Source organism: Hippocampus zosterae, chromosome 7, assembly GCF_025434085.1.
Source record: "Hippocampus zosterae strain Florida chromosome 7, ASM2543408v3, whole genome shotgun sequence".
Taxonomy (NCBI): Eukaryota; Metazoa; Chordata; class Actinopteri; order Syngnathiformes; family Syngnathidae; genus Hippocampus; species Hippocampus zosterae.
The window spans coordinates 9237763-9259870 of NC_067457.1; the positions used below are offsets into that span (position 1 = coordinate 9237763).

The 22108-nt window shown below is 42.2% G+C and overlaps 1 protein-coding gene and 2 long non-coding RNA genes across 7 annotated transcripts in view; 1 reads left to right on the plus strand and 2 right to left on the minus strand.

Annotated features, from left to right (window-relative positions):
* Positions 1-22108, plus strand: part of LOC127604356 (uncharacterized) — a 137232-nt gene that overhangs the window by 84347 nt on the left and 30777 nt on the right. The gene's annotated exons all lie outside the window — the stretch shown is intronic.
* LOC127604332 (uncharacterized) overlaps positions 1-22108 on the minus strand; it is a 62969-nt gene that overhangs the window by 11054 nt on the left and 29807 nt on the right. The gene's annotated exons all lie outside the window — the stretch shown is intronic.
* Positions 1-22108, minus strand: part of atp6v0a1b (ATPase H+ transporting V0 subunit a1b) — a 32816-nt gene that overhangs the window by 9441 nt on the left and 1267 nt on the right. The window contains exons 2-19 of one of the 5 annotated variants that reach the window (XM_052071068.1): positions 21879-22023; positions 21650-21728; positions 21410-21507; positions 20532-20660; positions 20350-20432; positions 18973-19099; positions 18776-18858; positions 17571-17664; positions 15650-15862; positions 13451-13601; positions 13129-13268; positions 12817-12980; positions 10980-11070; positions 10743-10861; positions 9301-9517; positions 8938-9045; positions 7397-7504; positions 3721-3738 (exon numbers count right to left, since the gene is read on the minus strand). In XM_052071068.1, the coding sequence (XP_051927028.1) occupies positions 3721-3738; positions 7397-7504; positions 8938-9045; positions 9301-9517; positions 10743-10861; positions 10980-11070; positions 12817-12980; positions 13129-13268; positions 13451-13601; positions 15650-15862; positions 17571-17664; positions 18776-18858; positions 18973-19099; positions 20350-20432; positions 20532-20660; positions 21410-21507; positions 21650-21728; positions 21879-21995 (2139 nt within the window). In that variant the 5' untranslated portion in view covers positions 21996-22023. Of the gene's footprint in view, positions 1-3720; positions 3739-7396; positions 7598-8937; positions 9046-9300; positions 9518-10742; positions 10862-10979; positions 11071-12816; positions 12981-13128; positions 13269-13450; positions 13602-15649; positions 15863-17570; positions 17665-18775; positions 19100-20349; positions 20433-20531; positions 20661-21409; positions 21508-21649; positions 21729-21878; positions 22024-22108 lie in introns of all 5 variants that reach the window. The other 4 variants (XM_052071066.1, XM_052071069.1, XM_052071067.1 and 1 more) reach the window with 4 other exon arrangements.

Here is a 22108-nt window from a genome sequence, read left to right on the forward strand (position 1 = left end):
TTTTTTATGGATGGATATGTTGTCCCCTCCGTGAGCCGTCACCTTACCGTGGTGGAGGGGTTTGCGTGTCCCAATGATCCTAGGAGCTAAGTTGTCTGGGGCTTTATGCCCCTGGCAGGGTCACCCATGGCAAACAGGTTCTAGGTGAGGGGCCAGACAAAGCATGGCTCATAGACCCTTATGATGACTACAATATATGGACCAAGGTTTCCCTTGCCCGGACGCGGGTCACCGGGGCCCCACTCTGGAGCCAGGCCTGGAGGTGGGGCTCGTTGGCAAGCGCCTGGTGGCCGGGCCTACACCCATGGGGCCCGGCCGGGCACAGCCCGAAGAGGCAACGTGGGTCCCCCTTCCCATGGGCTCACCACCCATGAGAGGGGCCAAAGGGGTCGGGTGCTATGTGAGCTGGGCGGCAGCCAAAGACGGGGACCCTGGCGGTCCGATCCTCGGCTGCAGAAGCTAGCTCTTGGGACATGGAATGTCACCTCTCTGGCAGGGAAGGAGCCCGAGCTGGTGTGTGAGGCAGAGAATTTCCGACTGGATATAGTCGGACTTGCCTCCACACACAGCTTGGGTTCTGGTACCAGTTCTCTCGAGAGGGGTTGGACTCTCTTCCACTCTGGAGTTGCTCACGGTGAGAGGCGCAGAGCAGGTGTGGGCATACTCATTGCCCCCCGGCTCAGTGCCTGTACATTGGGGTTCACACCGGTAGACGAGAGGGTTGCCTCCCTCCGCCTTCGGGTGGGTGGACGGTTACTGACTGTTGTTTGTGCATATGCACCAAACAGCAGCTCAGCATACCCACCCTTTTTGGAGTCCTTGGAGGGTGTGCTGGAGAGTACTCCTGCTGGGGACTCCCTTGTTCTGCTGGGGGACTTCAATGCTCACGTGGGCAATGACAGTGAGACTTGGAGGGGCGTGATTGGGAGGAACGGCCCCCCCGATCAGAACTCGAGTGGTGTTTTGTTATTGGACTTCTGTGCTCGCCACGGATTGTCCATAACGAACACCTTGTTCAAACATAAGGGTGTCCATATGTGCACTTGGCACCAGGACACCCTAGGCCGCAGTTCGATGATCGACTTTGTAGTTGTATCATCGGATTTGCGGCCGCATGTTCTGGACACTCGGGTGAAGAGAGGGGCGGCGCTGTCAACTGATCACCACCTGGTGGTGAGTAGGCTCCGATGGTGGGGGAAGATGCCGGTCCGTCCTGGCAGACCCAAACGTATAGTGAGGGTTTGTTGGGAGCGTCTGGCGGAATCCCCTGTCAGAAGGAGTTTCAACTCCCACCTTCGACAGAGCTTTTCCCATGTTCCGGGGGAGGCGGGGGACATTGAGCCCGAGTGGACCATGTTCCGTGCCTCTATTGTTGAGGCGGCCAATCTGAGTTGTGGCCGTAAGGTGGTTGGTGCCTGTCGTGGCGTCAATCCCCGTACTCGCTGGTGGACACCAGCAGTAAGGGATGCCGTCAAGCTGAAGAAGGAGTCCTATCGAGCCTTTATGGCCTGTGGGACCCCAGAGGCAGCTGACGGGTATCGACTGGCCAAGCGGACCGCGGCTTCGGTGGTCGCCGAGGCAAAAACCCGAGCGTGGGAAGAGTTCGGTGAGGCCATGGAAGCCGACTTCCGGACGGCTTCGAGGAAATTCTGGTCCACCATCCGACGTCTCAGGAGGGGGAAGCAGTGCACCACTAACACTGTGTACAGTGGGGATGGGGCGCTGCTGACTTCGACTCGGGACGTTGTGAACCGGTGGGCAGAGTACTTCGAAGACCTCCTCAACTCCACCAACACGCCTTCCTTGGAGGAAGCAGAGCCAGAGGACTCTGAGGTGGGCTCTCCTATCTCTGTGGTTGAAGTCACCGATGTGGTTAAAAAGCTCCTCGGTGGCAAGGCCCCAGGGGTGGATGAGATCCGCCCGGAGTTCCTCAAGGCTCTGGATGTTGTGGGGCTGTCCTGGTTGACACGCCTCTGCAACATCGCGTGGTCAACAGGGAGAGTGCCCCTGGATTGGCAGACCGGGGTGGTAGTCCCTCTTTTTAAAAAGGGGGACCGGAGGGTGTGTTCCAACTACAGAGGGATCACACTCCTCAGCCTCCCTGGTAAGGTCTATTCAGGGGTGCTGGAGAGGAGGGTCCGTCGGGAAGTCGAGCCTCAGATTGAGGAGGAGCAGTGTGGTTTTCGTCCCGGCCGTGGAACAGTGGACCAGCTCTACACCCTTAGCAGGGTCCTTGAGGGTATGTGGGAATTCGCCCAACCAGTCTACATGTGTTTTGTGGACTTGGAGAAGGCGTTTGACCGTGTCCCTCGGGGAGTTCTGTGGGGGGTGCTTCGTGGGTATGGGGTACCGAACCCCCTGATACGGGCTGTTCGGTCACTATACCACCGATGTCAGAGTTTGGTTCGCATTGCCGGCAGTAAGTCGGAATCGTTCCCAGTGAGGGTAGGACTCCGCCAAGGCTGCCCTTTGTCACCGATTCTGTTCATAACCTTTATGGACAGAATTTCTAGGCGCAGCCGAAGCGTTGAGGGAGTCCGTTTTGGGGGCCTCAGTATTACATCCCTGCTTTTTGCAGATGATGTGGTGCTGTTGGCTCCTTCAAACGGGGCTCTACAACTCTCACTGGAGCGTTTCGCAGCCGAGTGTGAAGCGGTTGGGATGAAAATCAGCACCTCCAAATCTGAAACCATGGTCCTCAGTCGGAAAAGCGTGGAGTGCCCCCTCCGGGTCGGGGGGGAGATCTTGCCCCAAGTGGAGGAGTTTAAGTATCTTGGGGTCTTGTTCACGAGTGAGGGCAGGAGGGAGCGAGAGATCGACAGGCGGATCGGTGCAGCGTCTGCTGTGATGCGGACGTTGTATCGGTCTGTCGTGGTGAAGAAGGAGCTGAGCCAAAGGGCGAAGCTCTCAATTTACCGGTCGATCTACGTCCCAACCCTCATCTATGGCCACGAGCTATGGGTCGTGACCGAAAGAACGAGATCCCGGATACAAGCGGCCGAAATGAGTTTTCTCCGCAGGGTGTCTGGGCTCTCCCTTAGAGATAAGGTGAGGAGCTCGGTCATCCGGGAGGGGCTCAGAGTCGAGCCGCTTCTCCTCCACATCGAGAGGAGCCAGATGAGGTGGCTTGGGCATCTAATTCGGATGCCTCCTGAGCGCCTCCCTGGTGAGGTGTTCCGGGCATGTCCCACCGGGAGGAGACCCCGAGGAAGACCCAGGACACGCTGGAGAGACTACGTCACCCAGCTGGCCTGGGAACGCCTCGGGATCCCCCGGGGAGAGCTGGAAGAAGTAGCTAGGGAGAGGGAAGTCTGGGCTTCCCTGCTAAAGCTGTTGCCCCCGCGATAAGCGGTAGATAATGGATGGATGGATGGATGGATGGATGGATATGTTGTTTGACAGAATTGTTTTTTAGTCAGTATAATTGCATCTTTTAATAGCGAGTTTTGAGAAGCGTGGTGTCCATCAAGACCCGAATTATTATTATTTATTTTTTTGTTAATGCTGTTTCTTAATGATGACATCACAAGGCATAGCTTTAACTTTCATAGTTATACTGACACTATACAGTACAAAGTTACAAATAATATTGCCCTGAAGTGCTTCATCCACATGAGGTTTGCAGGCATGCTTGAAAAAAAAAAAAAAACAACAACACAAAAACACTGATCCGCATGACAGCAGCATCCGAGCATGCTGAAATATGACGCAGTCTCTTACCGGCTCTTCCTCTGCATGCTTGAAAGTAAGCAAAGGTGAGAGATTAGTGTCAGATTTTGGTAACTCATGGTTGCTAATCTGTTGTAGCCTTTCACATTATTTTACATAATTCATAATCACTGAACTGTAGCTATGAATACGGATAACAATCGTGACGCCATAACTCAATCTGAGGTGCAAGTTAAGACTGTCTTTTGGTTCAAATTTAACCCATTCATGCACCCTGTAACCTGATAATCTGATAAAGTGTCCACTGTAGTAAGCGCTGTCCCCGAAAGGGTTAAAGATGAAATATTTCTCTAAAGCAAGTCCAAATAAAACTCCTTGTGTATTGTCAAATGTGAATATAAAGACACATGCAGGAAATCGTTTGCATTTATCAATTTGAAATCACGCATATTATTTGTGAGTGGAGATTTGAAGAAGATTGTGAGCAGTTACAGATCAGTGAGTAAAGCTCATAAAATGCATTTAGGAACTAGCCGCTGGGTTTTATATAATAATAGCAGTGTTTGCCATTCGGATATTTTTGACTGACTGACTAAGTTGCAATTTAAGGCAATATTAAAATCCTTAATCTCCTCTTTCCCTTGTTGATAACCATGTCTACATGGACTATCGCTGCCTTGGAAAAATTGGGATGAATGTCGTCTTGTTAAATCACAGTTATGCAATATGTTATCAACACACAAACACTCAGATGTAGTATGCATCAGCGCCGGGGGACACCAAACCTCTGAGTCAACTGGGTGGTATTTTCAGAAATTCCATTGCCTGGTTCTCATGAAAAACACCTCAGTGTTTATGTTTCTGAAATGGAAAATCCGACTCTTATCTGCTCTAGTCCATCACAGGCCTCCCTTTCAATATGAAAGCGCTGGTTGCACCATCTCCTCCTACTCCCTTGGAGAAAATGTTATAATCTGTGTACAGTACTTTAATGTCAGGAAATATCAACTGAATATTCTTTCGATTTCACAATCATTTGATTGACAGGAGTTGTAAATAAATAAAAGTGAATTATTAAATTAAAATTGAAATAAACTACTTTTCAACTGTGCGGTAGTCATGCAAAACATGACTGTGAAGTGAACATGAAGTGAAGTATGAGTACTGTTAATTTTGAGTACCTAATATAACTCACGTGATGCAAACTCCACACAGGGAGGCCGCAGCTGGAATCGAACCTGGTACCTCTGTACTGTGAGGTCGACGCGCTAACCACCACACCACCGGGCCAACTATTTCATTTTTTTGTCAAATATATATTTTCAAAAGAATAGCCAATTGAAATACTACGTTATTTGACCTGGTTAATGTGAATGTTGTTCCCGAACCTCAGCTCACAGCGTCAGCACATCTGGATAGTAAGATGGCACGTTCAACTTAACACACGATTGTTGTCATCTGTGTTAAGTTGCCTCAGCAATGTGTGTTTTTAGTATGTGTTGGACTCAAAATGTTTGTGGTGGGATAGAGACTGGGCTAGCCCACGAACAATGAAAATCTGCGTATAAATGACGGCCACTGAAATGCTTAAAAAAATACCATATTTTCCGCACTATAAGACGCTTCGGAGTATAAGGCGCACCCTCAATGAATGGCTTATTCTAAAACTGTTTTCATATATAGGGCGCACCGGATTATAAGGCGCATAGAATAGAACCTACAATACTGGCTGCGGTTGCATTATGCATCCACTAGATGGAGACTACACTAAAGGGAATACAATACAACACAGCTGTATTTACCATATTTTTATTATTTATTTTTTAAAGTCTTTAATTTTCTCCAAAATGGACAGGCCGCCTTATAATGCGAAGCGTCTAGTGTATGCGCCAAGTTCCAAAGCCTGACTGAGAGCACCTCTGGCCGACAAGCTGTTTATAGAGAGAAAAGGCTGAGTGAGTAACGACAGGCATGCGGAAGTCCGCCAACGAGTGAAGGGTGGGCGTGTAAGAGGACGCTAAAGGCACGCCCCTAGCAGGTACCAGTCACGTGAGTACATTGTAAAATGGCGAATTCAAGTACAACCAAACTCAGTTTTGCTTCCATTGCCTTTTTAAAAACACGTTTTTAGCGTGCGTGCATGCATGCCGTATGTTTAAGCTGGCGTATGTTTTACCATGCCTGGCTCCGCCCAATAATACAGTGCGTTTTGTGTATGTGTCAAATACAGAAATAGCACCCCTGACTGAGACTACGCCCAACAACACGGTGCGCCGAATGGTCGTGAAAATACGGTATATAAAGCCATCACAACCGCTGCAGCTGTAACAAAGCGCTTTACAGAACATTTGAAATACTACGTCCAAGAAATCAGAATATTGATCCATATATAAGGTGCATCAGATTGATTATAAGGCGCACCGTTGGCTTTTGAGAAAATTGAATGTTTTTGGGTGTGACTTATGATACGGAAAATACGGTAAATATTTTCTTTTTTTTTAACCAAAAAATGGAAAACGGGCAGTAAATGGGGATGCTCGAAAACTCTTCCAGTATTTGAAAAATATTTTTAATACGTTTTAATGTTTGTTTGTTTTTAAATCCGTGAATATCCAAATCCGGGGGGTGCCGAACCACGAGTATATGGCAGATGACCGTTATTCCCATAGGATGCGACATTAAACGTTCTGGTTTCTTCTTAAACATTTTTTTCTTGGTTTATCAATGGTTTACCTAGAGGGGGTCAAATAGCTAAAAAAAATGACACCAGGTTTTAGACAGTTGTGAGTGGTACACATTCTGAGCAAGTAAACATCGCAAGCTCACCACGCTCTTTAAATTTAGAATAATGTTTGAAGGATCAACATGCTACAATCAAATCAAATTTGAATTGAATACCAGTACTCATTATTTATAAAGACAGAGAACCACAGCAGAAGGATGACGCAGGTCACGGGTTGTCTACCCGTAACCCAAACAATCGAAGCAATGCACTTCTTTAAAACTAATATTATTACAATATAAAACAGTGGAACATCAATTCCAATGAGCTGGAACCAATGGATGCCAGATTCTACAGACGGAAAATTGTGGCGAGTCCACTAAAAGCGTTGCTTTGTACAGTTCCTCCAAATTCTGTTGCAGAATTGACCGCAATTCGCCACAATGCAAGTAAATGGCATTGTGGCTCCAGCACTGGACAGAGACTGGTCATGTGTTTCTGGCTTGTTCTGCTAAAGGATATCTTATCTTATCTTATCTCTCTCGTCAGCGATGGACTTTACTGTAGACTAGCGCAGGCTAAAAAGCACGTCAATGTGGCAGCCATTTTGGCAGGGGAGAGAGAGTCCCTTTGAATGCAATGGAACAGAGATGGTTCACTTAGCATTTGCAAAGGCAAGTACTTTATCAAGGAGCATGTCGTATCGACCTATTTACATTTGTATTGTTCTGGGCAGTTTTAGGTGACAAAAAAAAAAACAAATCAATTTCATACTGAATTGGGTGGTATTAGAAAGTGAAAAAAAAGTTCTTCAGTGAAACGGACAACAGCCCGTCCCTCAATTCGTCTGTCGAGATTCCACTGTATAATTGCTGCCACAAGTTCAACAGGTACAGACAAATTAATCTCCTCAATATATAATACATTTTAAAATCATTTTATAACTTTGAAACTGAGAGACTGAATCACACTGTCAGACTGTGAAAATTGATTTCATACGCTCACCTCATCTCCCTCCTCTGAGTGTTGAGAGAGCTGGTCGTGGTCCATGATGCCAGCCTCATCCTCCGTGGGCCCGTTGCCCACCCGCACTCCTCCGAACTTCTGCGTGCCCTGTTGGGTGAGTCCGGTGCATGATGAGGACACGCCTGTTCGCTCTAAAGATTGCTCTAGATTCTCTGCAGGGGTTTCTTGCATCTTCTGTGACTAGATACAAAAGTCACAAGAGCTTTGTCGGGCTTAAAGCAAGCCTTAGTTGGCACGCTGTACATAGCTGGTCAAGTAAACATGGCACCCTAAAACAGATATCGAAGTGTTTTGTTTCCTAGTGAACTATTTTCTCAAAGTGTTACACTGACAAAGTAGTATTACCAAAAAATCTTATCAGATAATAGATTTTCAGTATCACATTTTAGTGAATGATAATCAATTGCATTACAAGTCCGCTCACTGATTCAGTTAAGCCTCTTTTTGGAGTTTGAACGTCCTATTTGTGAAATGTAGATAGAAACTTAAAAAAAATATAAATACAAGTGTACCGTATTTTCCAGACTATAAATCACAGTTTTTTTCAAAGTTTGGCCGGGGTTGCGACTTGTACTCTGGAGCGACCTATGTGTGAAATTATTAACACATGATATCATTTCACGTTATTTTCACATTAAACCACAAGAAGGCGCTCTAGACCCGTTTTGATACCTTCCACATTGGCGGTAACTGATGATAACTCTGTTCTAAGCGACGAAGGAGAGGAAGCGCCGCATCCTCTAACTCTGGAGTTGGTGTAGTTCTTTAAAAGTGACACAGAGGATGAAGATTACATTGGCTGTAGTGATTTGGAGTGACGCTGATGGTTTGTTAAACTTTTTACCATGTTCTTTATACTATAGTTATCTGAATAACTCTAACTATGTTAGGTGAACATACCAGGCCCGTTCTCCGTTCGTTGCGTGATGTAACATTAGCATATCGTACACTTATTGAGTCTGTCATTTTCTATTTTTATTTGGCTTTCAAGATGAAAGTTCTTGTTCTTGGTGTTGGGTTTTATCAAATAAATTTCCCCTAAAAATGCGACTTATATTCCAGTACGACTTATACATGTATTTTTCTTCTTTATTATGCATATTATGACTCGTGCGATTTATAATCTGGAAAATAGGTAGTTTTGAAACTCGATTAAAGTTTAGTTACTGAGCATTCCATTGCTCTTGACCCTTTCTGCAGTTTCGATATATTCTATATCTAATATTGCATTCATTTGTGGTGAAAACTACTTGGAGGTTCAACACATCTAGTGGATATAATCTGAAGAATTGAGATGGTCTGTTTTTAGGGTGCCCTCAGACTGCTTGGTGTCCAGATTTTCAGAGCGCTTTTAAGGCAAGCTTTAAGCATTATGTCATTTCATGGCAAAACAACCAAGCGCAGTACACAATACAACGTTCACTGAAAGACAGAATAGAAGCATAAATAAAAGGTTATATTGCAGAGGAGAATAGTTGGAAGAGTGTTTCGAGTTTGTAGGCAGGGTGAAATTGACATACCAGGTGCTTTTTCCACAGGTGCTGACGCCGAAGCACCATAGTTTTCACAACCAGCATACAGGGTACACATGCAAGGGCAATGAGCACCAACAAAACCTGGATCCCCATCTATAGATTCGAACAGAGAGATGTTAAACCGTGTGGCTGACTAGTTGTGGTGTTTGCACAAGGCTCGTTTTATTATGATGTCAAGTAGATGTTAATGAGACGCAACTTTCCAATTTTGTGGTGGTGTGGTTATTTCTGATAAATGTATGTCTCCTCGACGTGATATACTGTGATTAGTGTGAGTTTGTGTATGTGTGGGTAGGATTGAAAAAATAAAATAAAACAAGGAGAAGAATAGGATGCGGGAAGGAGCACCTGTCCCGCGTAGAGGGATTTGGTAGTGGGGTCACTGTAATTGAAGAGGCACATATTGATAAAGTGGATGAGCAGGCTGGGTGCGTCTTTTGAGGTGAATGCATCGTAAGCTGTCCACTTGTAGAAGACCAGCAGGACGAGGTAACCAAACAGGCTAGACATGAAGACAATCTCGGGAATGAAGCCTAGGAAGATGTTCAGAGGCTTCTTGAAGTACCTGCAATGTGAGATATATTACTTTTAAAAGCCTTTGCAACAAGGGAAACCCTGTGTGAAAAACATTTGTTGGATTTTTTTTTCATCCACAGTGTAACAAAGGCAATTTGTGCAATCAGCACCATGCACTATGGCAGGAACTGTGCATAAATGGCAATGTATGGTTACTTTTAAGTTTTTTTTTTAAGTGCATGGGTTTAAGCAATAATACGGATTTTTCCGTATGGGTTTAAGCAATATATTTATTGTATTACATTGTATTCCCTTGTATTCTATAAATATTGTTGACTTGACTTAAAATCCGACAGTGCACCTTATAAGCCGATGAGCCTTATATATGGATCAATATTCAGATTTCTTGGACGCAGTATTTTCAATGTTCTTGAAAGCGCTTTGTTACAACTGTGTTTGTGAAGGCTCTATATAAATAAAGCTGTATTGTATTGTATTCCTTTAGTGTAGCTCCATCTAGTGGATACTTAGCGCAACCGCAGCCACTATTGTAGATTCTATTCTATGCGCCTTATAATGCAGTGCGCCCTATATATGAAAACGGTTTTAAAATAGGCCGTTCATTGAAGGTGCGCCTTATAATCCGAAGTGCCTTAGAGTGCCAAAAATACGGTACTTCCGGTTCAGCAGTTTTTGCAAAAAAATCAAATAAAAATGCCCGTTTGTACCAAGCAGTATGAAAACATGATCTGAAGGCATCGATTTGGAATTATCAGGCAGCGGTTCCTTTTTATTAAATTAAATTATTTTTCTTAAATGTAATACATATGAATGTGGCTATTCATACCTATTTTCATTAAATCGTGATTTTTTTTATTTTTATTTTAAGAACTCGATGCACTTTGTGTTTGTAATCTACAGTACATGAGACGTTTTTCTTTTGTTATCACAATCATCGCCACTTGCTAATGAAGCAAATTTAACTCAATGTCACTGAACTCCAGGGTGGTTTATCTCAGTTTATCCAACATCTCTGCTGAGAAAAACAAAACAACATAAGGGTTTTGGGAACCTCAACACTATTAATTAATCTCTGTCTTGGAGTCTTTGAATTGAAACAAAACACAAAGAAACTCAAAACAGTATGCCAAGTGTAACATGAAATAAATGCCCGTAAGGGATATTTGTTGGTATAAATTTTACATAATCTTGCCAATGAACAAAACAAGGATTGGTGAAAGTAATAAAGCAGTGGTTCTGGCAGCAGTACTTACAAATGGTTGAAAAGACTGAGAGAGACTCCAAATAGCATGTGGATTACACCGAGGATAACAGACATCTTCATTTTAAATGAGTTGAGGAACGTGAGCTTGTTGGTGGCAATGTTCCATATCTACACAGAGAAGAGCAGGAAACTAAACTGTATCATTTTACTCCCTATTTTCAATCACAAGAAAATAGGCTAGTCTTTTTTTTGGGGGGGGGGGGTGTAGGGGGTTTGAGTGCTTTACCGGGTCAATTCCAAGAGGATAAGGTCCATTGAACACACCAGGAATTGCAGGGTCCAACTGTAGCACCGCGTTTCCTTCAAGCGTTTCAAACCTGGTTCACATCAGTCAGACAGGAATACATTCCCAATATAATATTGTTGTTGTTGTTTTTTTTTCAGTTTCGATTCCCTAAAATAATTTGTGGGGAAAAAAAAACCTAATGAAAAGCATGAACATTAGCTTAGCATCGTCGACGGCAGAAGCTCAAAAAGAGCGTGTCTCGTCATATTTATTGTTGTGGTTTAAGAAAGCAAGTTCTCGTCATTTAATACGTGTACAAACATACTCTTTCAGGTGCATTATACAATTTTTTTCAAGAGCTTCTCTAAAGGCATCCAATTGTAACGGAGGTGAAAAAGGGAAGTATGCTAACATTGCGGCTAATGAGAGCTGCATGCCATGATTATTATGTGAGATAACTTCTCGCAAAGTTAAAATATTTAACGTGGTGTAAAATACACAATCAGACAGATTATACAGATAATATAAGAAAAAGAAACAATAAAGTCGAACAAGACTGGCTGCCTTAACAGACGTTTTAAACTGCTTTGCTCAAATGTCTACAGACAAGGCAATTCTTTGCTGAAACAAAAATTGTATTCCACATTTTGGAGACAATTGACTGCTAAACTCTATCTCTGTCACCTTTAGTCTGATATCTTGTTCGAGAGACAATATTGCCTCCTCACTGAGATTTGCTCCATAGCCTACTTGATCATTAAAACCAGGGGTGTCAAACTCATTTCACATTGTGGGCCACAAGGACATTAGGAAAATGTTGAAATTTAATGAACATATCTTTTTCAAAACATTTCATGAAGCACCTTAGTGTAGTGTTATGTAATTTTATCATTCACATATATGCATTGCAACAGATCCCACTGATTGAACAAAGGCACAAAACTTGAACAAGTAATTGTATTGAAAAATATAGTGATGCATTTTAAGATTAAACGAGATTGATGAAGAAAGGAATTTTAAAACCATTTATACATGTGCATGTAAAATCTAAATTTAATACCTGCCTACACCATACAAACCAAGGAGAGTGCTATTAAATGTGTAAAGAATAAAGTATTCACATGTCCTTGATAGCGTCTGCTGTGTTGGGTCTGCCTCAGTGACAGCCTGAGGCTGCTGTTGTCTTCTTCTCTGATCAAAACAGTGTGTCCCCTAGCGGATACTCCATGCATTGCACCTTATTAAAAATATTTATTCCGTGCCTTTTATAATTTTTTTTCTTTTTTAAATTATCCTGCGGCCCTGATCGAACCTCCTTGGGGTCCGTTTCCGGCCCGCGGACCGTATGTTTGACACCTCCGATTTAAACTAACATGGATTCAGCAGCAAGCTAGAGTTTAGTTCGTCCCCTTGCCGTTCTTTTTCAAGAGACAGCTTCCACCCACCGTAATTCACCACCATCTACCAGACCCTGCTACATTCCCCTTTGCCATTTCACAATACCTTTTGAAGGACACCACTCACATTTTTTTTACTGTTGTAAATGAGAGATCTCAGATCTCAGTTATTCTACTGCTACACTTGTATGTTTGCTCCAATGTACTGGGTACTGTTAAAACCAGTTCTTGTCACCGACTTTTGTCTTTACAAAAATAGACACGGGAGCGGCTCTTGGAAAAACAAAAACATAAGGCTAACTACAATAAAAATGATATTACAACCTTAACCCTTTCGTGCACCCTGTAATCTGATCATATGATCAACTGTCCACTGTAGTAACCGCTGTCTCTGAATGGGTAAAATAAAATCAATGTCCACACAGAATGCGGCGACTTACGACCAGTTGGCGCCTTTGGGCCCAAACATTGGCCTCACACTCCATCCAGAGCCAAACATGTTCAGTGATTTGGAGAAGCAATCATTATAAATGATGCCTGTGTAGACAGAGAAGATCCCCATGAGCAATATGATGTAGCGACCAGCAAACACCATATTGAACATCTGTGGGGAAATAGGAGATAGACAGAGGTGAAGGCATGTCTTACCATATTGATTCATCAACATCAACATCCCCATCACGAGGAATATACAAGCACAAAAAAAATCAACCAAAAAAACTCCCAGTGTTTCTTCTTATTTGTGCCAGTACCTCATTGTCAGTCTTCTGGGCAAGTAGGCGACTTTCACGGATGACTAAATAGAGAGCAGCGCAGGTCAATAGAAGGCCATGACCCATGTCACCAAACATGACAGCAAACAGGAAAGGGAAGGTGATGATGGTGTATTGAGCTGCAAAGGTGAGGAAAAAGAAAAAGAAATTTTCATAATATTTATTTGATGATTCGAAATCCAGTGCACCCATACAAAAATGTAATAAGATTGAAAAACAAAACCATTAAGTTGGAAAAAAAAGTGAGCACATTTGTTCGTGTGTTTGTGTGTTGTTTGGTCTTTTTTCCAAATTATACTACCTGGATTTATTTCCCTGTAATTTCCAATGCCGTATGCATCCACAATGTTCTGAAAACCGGAGGTGAACTTATTGGTCTTGTTAAAAGTGGGCGGAGTCTGCTTGGTCTGCATTCTGTTGAGTATTGACGGCACAGTTGAACCGCTTCGTTCCTGTGAAATCCACACAAAATATGAATGTGTAACACTGCTACTTGTCTATGAGTATTAAGCTGACCAAATAAACAGTTGCGCATCGACAAAGGGAAACAGCTTCTTAACTGAATATTGTCAGTAATTCATTCCGGTTTTATATCCCAAACAACCAAGAAACTTTGCCATAAGAATGCCGCCTCAAATAGGTATCTGAACAAAAATGGTGGCGTGGCACATGTAGATGGACAATATCAGATGACTCACAGGCATATCATGTATTCTCTGTCCTCTATGAAAACTAATAATATCGAAACTTATTGAGTTTCTGAGAGTAGTGGTGACTCTTCTTCATTTGTCTGTATTACTGTACTATATATACTGTACTGTTTCCCATTGGCCAAAGCGGTCACACCAAAAGGAGCAGCACAATCAATCAATTAAGAATTTTTTTTTTTACATTCTGTTCAATTATATTTTTAATTGTCTTTATAAAGTGTAATATTATAGATTGCTGGTTTCCTTGTTAAAAACACATGATATTTTTTTGAAGGGGGGCAGAACAGATTAATGGTATTTCTATTAATTTCAATGGGGAAATGTGATTTGTTGGATGAGTATTTTTAAGTACGATCATGGTCACAGAATGAATTAAACTCGTAACTTAAGGCAACAATTAACTTTATTAGTTGTTTGAGGCAAACGCCCAGGAGGAACCGATACGACTTGAAGAAACATCTGACACCTTAATGTGAATCATTGTGCTATGCAACACAAATTCACTTTGCATTGTGAGAAAACAAAATGTCAATCTATTAGCAAGCTGTCATGATCAAAAGAAACTCTGTGCAGAAAAAAATGTAGCCCAGCTCCAAACCAGGGACTGTACACAAAGGAATCAGGCTACACACTTTTGAATAGGAAGCATGGGTGAACATTTTCCTCATTGGGTGTACAAAAGCCAACCTGTCTTTGCCTCTAACTAGATTACTATAGAGAACAAATTTTCTTCCACAGAGCGAACACTGTCATTTTTCAAAATTTTTAAAAAGTTTCACATACATTCACCAGACATATTATTGTCTCCTATCATTGTGACAAATACTTATAATTGCTTCGATTTTTTTGGTGTGTAGTTAGTCTTTATTCTGTTTGTTTTATTATTATTATTTTAATTCCATCATTGCTCCGTCAACTCGTTGCTGAGAGTCATACAGGTTGTGTGTGTCCGAAGAAGAGAGAGGTCAAATTGTTTTATTTTCTTCTTCGCTTTTGGGTCCACACAGGGATAAATTAAGTGAGCTGTAATTATTACTTTACAATTAGATTTTAAAAAACAAAACAAAGGTAATTAAGTATCTTAAAGTAGTAAAGTAAGTAAATTACAATTCCCAAATGACTGGTCGACCTTCCTCCTTCTGTATGACTCTGCAGTAATAACTAAATAAATACATTTCAAATAAACCCCAAGAGCTGTCATGTATGTCTGGTTGTTTCATTTTCAGCCCTAGCTGGAGTGGAGGGCATTTCCCTCCAACAGGCCCACCTGTTACGTGTTTACCAATCAAGCCTGCCAAGCTACCGAGTCCCGTCAGATTATTGACCTTGCTTGCTGTAGCGCTTCAAGTGTTGTTTTCGAGAACTCTTGATAGGCTTCATAGTTGCTCTCGTTCTTTATAGATTCCAATTTTTAAGTATTTTTATTTTTTTTTGTTCTTGATCTTCCGGTTCGCGTTATAAGCCTTTTGACATTTTGTTTGTTTATTCTTGGTGCTGCCTAGTACCTTTCCTTTTACAAGCGCATCTGTTTCTCCTGGCTCCTTGTGACCAGTGATTTCTATTTGTACTTTGTCGATGCGCTTTTTGGAAATTTTTATCGCATTTTTTCTAAGCCTGCATTTCTGGAATCCAAAAACATTATTCAGTTCGGTCTTGACACACGCTCATTTTTATTTCAATTATAGATTAAATATAGATAGTTATTTCATTTGTTTTCATTAATTGCAATAATAACCTTGGGGGCAGGTTGAGGCAAGACATAACTTCCCGATGACCAAACAAAAACTCACCGTTCCTCTCCGTAGGGCAAACTGGATTGAGTCCAGATCTGAGACTGGACACCACACTTCAGCGATGAGACATTTCTGAGTCACGTCAATGTTACACAGGTTCAGAGTGTGGTAGATGGCTTTCATCTTGCGAACCTTGATGAACCAAACCCGCATTGTCTTTGAGGCGGCCTGCAGGACTCGCTGACGGTGGTCTTCGGTCTGGTTCAGCACCTGCGTTGGCAAGAGAAAGAATGAGATCTTCATGGATCCTCATGTCGCCGGATGTAGTAATGGTGAGTCGGGTGTCATCAAAGTCAACTTTTCCATAGCCATGAGATTCCATGTTTAGCTGTGTGGATTTTTATTAATGGCTCTTCCTGTTTTGATCCATCACATTTTTTTTTCCTCAAACATTTTCAAAAATGTATGGAGGTATGCCCGATAGTGACTCACAGAGTGAGTTGATGGTTCGGGCAAATGATTAGGTTGTTTGAAAAGCTGAGCCAAATGTGCTATTGTATGAGTGTAATATATTTTACTTTTGGCATGCTTACACATGTGCAGACACTCAAGCAGAACCCCCGGCTTTTTTCCCTTTACTAAATAAGGGCAATTGCTGGGCAGCAGAACTTTTTGATACTGGACTATCAGACTTATCTGCTCTTTTGCAGATAAGACCCGCAGCACAAAAAAAAGACCTGTTGACACGACAATAGATTCTGTTTTGTTTTGTTTTTTAATTTATTGGATGGGGTAAGTAGCATACAGGAGCCTGAAGACAAATTATCTGTTGTGCATAAAGTTGTTTTGAAGTTAACTTTCCACCAAAGAATAAGAAAGGCCCTTTCAAAGTATTACTGAATGTTCCCTATACTTTGTATCGCGACAGTTTATTTTATGCCAAATAATGCAACTGACCGTCTCTTTGTTACTTTTATTGACCTACAGTATTTTGCACAATTCTTCTACCAAGGCAAGAGGTTATGTTTTGTTTGTTACTTGCTTGGTTTATTGGGTCATTGTTAGTCGATCTGCATACCCTCCGTTAGTTAGTTAGCCTTATTACACGAATACGATTTCTAAAAATTTTGGTTAACATATGGAAGCAAGGGCGGCACGGTGAGCTACTGGTTAGCATGGCCACCTCACAGTGCAGAGGTGCAGGGTTCGATTCCGTCTGCGGCCTTCCTGTGTGGATTTTGCATGTTTTCCCCGTGCCTGTATGGGTTTTCTCCGGGTACTCTGGTTTCCTCCCACATTCAAAAAACATGCACGGCAGGCTAATGGTACACTCTAAATTGTCCCAATGTGTGACTGTGACCGCAAATTTTTGTTTGTCTCTGTGTGCCCCGCGACTGGCTGGCAACCAGTTCATCAGGGTGTACCCTGCCTACTGCAAGAATCCAGATGGGATAGGCTCCAGCACGCCCATGACCCTCGTGAGGCTAAGCTACAAAATGGATGGATCATTATGGAATCAAGAGCGGACCGAGGTGTTTAGTTTTAAGTTTACAGTCTCTTGTCTTGGGTATGGCAGTGTGGGATCGGTTCCCACTCAGTGATGCTGTAAATGTGGGTGTGAATGGTTGTGGCCCGCAACTGGCTGCCGATCAGTTCAGGGTGTCGTCTGGGATTGGCTCGAGCACCCTCCCACTAATATGTTCAAAATAAGCAATGTTGAAAATGGATGGATGGATGTATTGGAGATCCGATTTTAAAAAAAATGCTGTGCATTGCAGTTACCAGCCCCTTTGTGTCTGCATCAAACAGATTGATGTTTCATGCTTGATGTTTCATGCTAGAGGTGTCACATAATATATAATGTGTTGTGTTATTATTGTTACTCTTTCTACTGTATGTTTTTGTTTATTCATAAAGTGCGGTGAAGTTTGTGCTGTACTCGCTGCCATTTTAGATGAGAGTGTGAAGGAAAAGGTACCATTTGGAGATCGTCAATACGGCTGTTGACACCAGCCAACATCTCTTTCCTCTCTTGTGGAGTCTCTGGACAAGGGTACAGAGAGGCACGGAACCTGGAAAAAAAATACACCATGCAACTCAGTCAACTCACATCAGTGATGATAAAGGGCACAGCCTTTGGAAAATGTACTTTTAAATTGTTTTTAAAAAGAGTTGGGTCTCTGTAATGGCTGCACATATAAAGTGTGAAATTCAACAACAAAGTAAACTCAATAAATATCTTCAAAAATGTGTCTGAGATTTTTTATTTGCGAGTGACAAAAGCTAAGCAGCCAATTGCAGTTCGGCATGTGAAAATACACTGATTTCATCCATATGAGGTCTTGCATCTAGTTAACGAAAATTAACAAAATAACAACTAAAATTGAAAAAAAATTCACAAAATCAAAATTTAAATGCTTAAAAAAAAGAAAACTAGACCTTCATCTTACAGTTTTAAAACAAACTATAATTATTGCGAAAGTATCCTTTGCTTCCATCTTTGAGAATGAATATCATATATGAGCTTTCGGGATTCATTTTAAACATATTTATTTTGGAATCGATATATGAAGAAGGAAAGTCAAACATTGTCGTTTGAGAATTTTTGTTTATGTTACTTAATTAAACTTAAACGACTTAAAAACACAATACCTAGTGAACTTTTTTTAATGCTACTGCTAACAAATCCTCCATATGTTAAAAACTAATACTAAAACTAATAAAAATGAAAACAAAGCATTTCTGAGAAAAATAAAAACAAAAAAAATAATACAAATACTCGAAGAACTAATAACTGACAGATTTTATTTTTATTAAAATGAAAATATAAGCTAACTAAAATGAAAAAACAAAAACAAACGATTACAAACCCTGGGATGCTCGTAAAACAACAAAATTGCAACACCCTGACTCGACCACCGGTCACCATGGTAACAAATAGCATACGTTAGGGAGTGGTGGGGGGGAGGGGGGGGGGGGGTTGCGCTGCATCTTATTCATGTTATGCTGGACCAGAGTGAGTAATTTCAAAATCTCATTCAGTGAAAAGTGTGCTATAATTCTTGATCCTCTGGGTACTTTTGACAAAATACTGTACTGTTACAGACAGACTATTTAAAAAAAACTGTTTCCTCTTAAATTGTAGGGGAAAAAAAGTCAAAATAAATGGTTTAAAACACCCACCCCTCGCAGATCTTCTTCACCCTGTTCTTCAACTGATCACCTTGGAAGAAAATGATGAAGACTGATTTGTGGACTTGGTCTCCCTGTTGGAGAGAATAATGCTCCTTTAAAACCTTCCAATCATTTATGACCACCCACAAAAAAAAGAGGCCATGTTGTGTCATTTTTATCATTGTACTGTAGGTTTGAGTACTGACTGTAGCGGGGTCCTCCAGCGGGTCTTCGATCTCAGCTTTCCGCAAGAAAACATTACCACGGCACACCCGCCACAGCATCCTCTCAAAGGTTGGAATCCTCTCTCGACTGATCACACCGGCCACAAATCTGCACGAAAAGCAACCTGAGTTGTTTCTCCTCATTCGAGCTGGTTTTTTGTTTTGTTTTGTTTTTCTCATGATTCTGAATCTTATGATTTTTAAAAAGCTCTAATACTTTAAACGGAGTCTCATGACATGGAAGGATATCAGAATCATACGTTTAATTCATTCATTCATTCATCTTCCGAGCCGCTTGATCCTCACTAGGGTCGCGGGGGGTGCTGGAGCCTATCCCAGCTCTCTTCGGGCAGTAGGCGGTGAACACCCTGAAACGGTTGCCAGCCAATCGCAAGGCACACAGAAACGAACAACCATACGCACTCACACTCACACCTAGGGACAATTTAGAGTGTTCAATCAGCCTGCCACGCATGTTTTTAGAATGTGGGAGGAAACCGTAGCACCCGGAGAAAACCCACGCAGGCCCGGGGAGAACATGCAAACTCCACACAGGGAGGCCGGAGGTGGAATCGAACCCGGTACCTCTGCACTGTGAAGCCGACGTGCTAACCACTGGACTACCGGGCACCCTAATTACATTTAATTTCACCACTAAATAAATAATGTGAATTTTCAGGATATTTATGAGGCTGTCTATTGCTTTAGAGTATGAATGACTTGTCACAATAATTCATTAATTCATTCATTCATCTTCCGAGCAGCTTGATCCTCACTAGGGTCGCGGGGGTGCTGGAGCCTATCCCAGCTGTCTTCGGGCAGTAGGCGGGGGACACCCTGAATCGGTTGCCAGCCAATCGCAGGGCACACAGAAACGAACAACCATTCGCACTCACACTCACACCTAGGGACAATTTAAAGTGTTCAATCAGCCTGCCACGCATGTTTTTGGAACGTGGGAGGAAACCGGAGCACCCGGAGAAAACCCACGCAGGCCCGGGGAGAACATGCAAACTCCACACAGGGAGGCTGGAGCTGGAATCGAACCCGGTACCTTTGCACTGTGGAGCCGACGTGCTAACCACTGGACTACCGGGCCGCCTGTCACAATAATAATAATAATAATAATATTTATAACAACAATAATGATAATAAGTATTTGGAATAATAGAAAAACATGTATGTTGAGTATTACGTTTTTGTCTGTGTTGTGATAAGAATTTTTCGACATCACGAGACACAAATTGGTGAACAATCTTGCATCATTCATTGAATGAAATCTTTCTTTCGATTTTGACTTGTTTTACATGCATGCTTCCAGATGTTAGCCTTCACAAATATTTCAAAAGCAGAATTTACCCCAGTCGAAGCGGAGCCCCTCTTCCCCCCTCGTTGCCCTCCATCAGGGCTGACGACTCTTCCAACAAGTTGGGATCTTCCATCTGACAAAAAGATAAGGAAGAGCTTTTGAATTCATGAAATCTCATAATCATCTGGTTCAGTTCACATGGAGAGCCAAAAAAAAAAAAAACGGTCAAAACCTCATCAAAGAACTGCTGCGTTCGACGAAGAATGTGTTTGAGCTCCGTCAGCTCCAGGAAGTTCTTCTTCAGAGCTTCCTGGTTGGTGTTGATCTCCTTCAATTCATTCTCCAATTTCTCAAAGGTAGCCTGCAAAGCAAAACAGACTCTAAATTCTAGGTTTGTCCGAAAATATCACGCGAAAGCGGAAAATTTAGTCTCATTCCAAATGTACTGTTACTTATGTTAAGTTTGTGTGATTTTACAATACTTCTCAAAAAATGTTTATATTGGTTAAAGATTTTAAAATGCCATTCACTCAACTCATTCACTCCCAAAGACGTTTTTAAACGTCTTTTCAGACTTGGTCCAGAATTGGCTGGTACTGGATGAGTTAAGGATTATTTTGTTTCATAATTTCCATCACCACAACAGATGTTGTATCTTCTACCTCTCTTTTTTAATGTTATGTCTCCCCCGTCAGCCTTTTGTCACCGATTTTTCTTGTCAGCCCTGCTCCTTGCGTGGACCAATCAGCTCCCTCTGGCTACACGTGCCTTGTTCAAGTCTCCCTCTTTGTCTCATCAATTTGTATTTGTTTCTATTCCCTGCTTCCTTTGAGCCTTTGTCAGATCATCGCTGTTGCTGCAAAGCGTATTTGTAGTTCTGTCATGTTTCCTGTTATGGTGAATGTTTTTGGTTGCTTGTATTTCTTTGCTATTTTGATTTTGGGGATTGTTGTTTTAGTGTTTGGGACTTTTCCATGTATGTTGAGTTGTCTTTTAGTGTTGATGAAAATAAATTATTTCATCCTCCACTTTTGCCACCATCACTACAAACCCCTTAACATTATTTGGACCTGATTTTATTTAAATAATGCTGATATTAAGTTACTTTACCTCCAAATCGATCATATCCCTTGGAAAAGGCACCTCAGGATTTTCTCCAGTGTCAATAGTTGGGATATTGGCTTTCTTGATCTCCTTCTCCACAAACCCTGTTCCAAACAGTGAGGGGACATTTTACAGCAGTTGTGTGTGTGTGTGTGTGTGTCCAGATTCATCTTAGAGCCTCATTCAAAGCAAATTTATGATGAATCCAAATTTCAACTTCCAATGTTCGTGTTCTCAATTACTCACTTAATTTTCGATCCATCTCCTCACATCTCCGCACTTCATTCACAAACTTTCGCTGGAACACATTCACGTCCGGATTGAGCTGGCAACGGAAACAAACGTCTTTGTGATGCAAGAAGAAATCAATGTCAGATCCACCAACAGGACTGTCAGTAGTTTGAAATGCTTTTCAGTGTTGTGGGAAAATATGGATAAGAAAACAAGAAAAGAAAACAATAGCATTCTTACTCACATCTCTAAACTGGACCATGCCAAGTTCTCCCAGTTCACTGACACAGCAGTATGCTGCCTCCGACTGGAGAAACAGCTGGGCCAGTGTCATTTCCTCACTCCTGAATAGTTCCCCCATAATGATGACCAACCAGCTTTAAGATACCCTGTACAAATGACAGTAAGATACAATCTATTAGATGATGAAAACATTTGAAAATAGCCACTGTTCACGCTCACTGGCCAACAGGA